The sequence below is a fragment of the Coregonus lavaretus genome, assembly GCF_964263955.1.
Source record: "Coregonus lavaretus genome assembly, contig: HAP1_SCAFFOLD_340, whole genome shotgun sequence".
NCBI lineage: Eukaryota > Metazoa > Chordata > Actinopteri > Salmoniformes > Salmonidae > Coregonus > Coregonus lavaretus.
Genome location: NW_028166140.1, coordinates 494537 through 496831, shown reverse-complemented (window position 1 = coordinate 496831; position 2295 = coordinate 494537). Strand labels below are relative to the sequence as shown.

Here is a 2295-nt window from a genome sequence, read left to right as displayed (position 1 = left end):
AAGCAGAGGTGTCATGCCCTTTGTTATAATGCTATAAGCAGAGGTGTCATGCCCTTTGTTATAATGCTATAAGCAGAGGTGTCATGCCCTTTGTTATAATGCTATAAGCAGAGGTGTCATGCCCTTTGTTATAATGCTATAAGCAGAGGTGTCATGCCCTTTGTTATAATGCTATAAGCAGAGGTGTCATGCCCTTTGTTATAATGCTATAAGCAGAGGTGTCATGCCCATTCAAACTAAGCAGGGAGCACATATGCCCCCTCAATCTGATCCATTTGTGGGATACAAATATACTGTTTGTTTTTGTTTTTTTACACAGAATTCATTCTGAGGTGTTGATGAATTTGGACATCAGGGCCCCTTCAAAAAAATATCATAGCTTCTAGTTCTGAGTACCGTTTCATCGCCAGATTCTTATTCCTGTTTTCTCACCTTGTATAGGTGCTGTGGAGATACAGTGGGGAGAAACCAGAGACCCTGGCTCCCAACACAAGAGTCTATAAGTGGATTCCACAGAATGACTTACTAGGTAATAACATGTCTTTCTTTGTGATCCTTGGCCCGCAGTAGTGCTGATCTGGGATCAGGTAGAAGATAACATCGGTTAAGACTACGATTCTGATATCCCATAACTCTTTGCATTACGACTGTCATGTGTGGTTGTCTCACCTATCTATCTTAAAATGAATGCACTAATTGTAAGCCGCGTCTGGGTTTAGAGCATCCTGCTAAATGACTAAAATGTAAGAATGCACAATAGAGGAAGAGTTCTAAGCAATGCTTTAACAACAACACTGGTCCCATGACTCTGCTGATTTTTCAAATGCTTCTGCATGGAATTAGTAGCTTGTCCTAACCTGGGTATCTTCAACCTGTTCATTATAAGCTAAAAGTCTAAAGTGATCCTAGATCAGCCCTCCTACTCTGAAACGCTTTATGAATACGGGCCCTGTAGGTCCTATACAGTGTTTGACCCTACAACCCTGCTCTCTCTGTCGTTGTGTTGTATCCAAAAGGTCACCCAAAGACCAAAGCCTTCATCACCCACGGTGGGACCAACGGACTGTATGAAGCCATCTACCATGGAGTTCCTATGGTGGGCATCCCTCTGTTCGCTGACCAGCCAGTCAACATCATGCACATGAAGACCAAGGGAGCGGCTGTCATGATGGACTTCAACAAGATGACATCCAAAGATCTGGTGGATGGCCTTAACTCTGTGATCAATGATCCATCGTAAGTCATTTTCAGATTGAACAGACCAAAAACACAAATATTCGGTACGATTGGTTTCCTCACTTGCTGATTGGCTTATTTCAAAGCCAACAACCTGTGTCAGTAAGGTATTTCTTGACATTACTGTATTAAGGAGGAAATTATCATGTTTTAGTTGTTCTGTCAAGCCTGACTCCTCCTTAAATATGAGTTGTTCTGTCAAGCTTCACTCCTCCTTAAATATGAGTTGTTCTGTCAAGCTTCACCCCTCCTTAAATATGAGTTGTTCTGTCAAGCTTCACTCCTCCTTAAATATTAGTTTACGAATTGACGGAGACAGATCCATAGTCCCCTCCCTGATTTCATTGTGGGGGACAATGATTACCGTGATGTATTGAGTGCTTTAGACATTAAGCCTGATCCCAGATCAAGCAAAATATGACAATGAGTGACAAGGAGTTGGTGTGATGTCATAAACAGACTGGACACTTCAGACTAAATAACTACATCCCTTCTTCTTTCACCAGGTACAAAGAAAACATGATGAGGCTTTCCAGTCTTCACCACGACCAGCCAATGAAGCCCCTGGATACAGCGGTGTTCTGGATTGAGTTTGTGATGCGCAACAAGGGGGCCAAGCACCTGAGGGTAGAGTCCCATAACCTGAGCTGGTACCAGTACCACTGTCTGGACGTGGCAGCTGCCCTGCTCTCCGTCGTGGCACTCATCATTATAGTCTCGGTTAAAACATGTACTTTCTGCTTCAGGAAAACTAAAGCAAGACAGAAGACGGAGTGACCCCCTGGTCTGGAATAATGTAATGTACTGAAACAATCACCTGGCGACATTATCGTGGTGGGCATTATCGTCATGGGGGCGACGTTATCATAGCGCAAAAGGGTCTTTATAAACTAGGGTGCCAGTGAGGATTTCCTAAACTGAACATCTTGTTACAGCTGTAAAAGTCATCGATAATAATCTGCCCATTTTTTTCATGTCATTACGTTAAGATATAAGGAGGGATCATAACTTATATTCAATAAAATTCACGAGGTGATTTAAAACCTAAGTTTAACCCTT

The 2295-nt window shown here is 42.5% G+C and overlaps 1 protein-coding gene across 1 annotated transcript; it reads left to right on the top strand.

Moving 5' to 3' along the window:
- The first annotated feature begins 282 nt into the window (after positions 1-282).
- LOC311115027 (UDP-glucuronosyltransferase 2B15-like) lies at positions 283-2295 on the top strand. Its single transcript, XM_084190244.1, has 3 exons — positions 283-529; positions 1017-1236; positions 1743-2295. The coding sequence occupies exons 2-3, from the start codon at positions 1094-1096 to the stop codon at positions 2011-2013; spliced, it is 414 nt and encodes a 137-aa protein (XP_084046370.1). The 5' UTR covers positions 283-529; positions 1017-1093; the 3' UTR covers positions 2014-2295.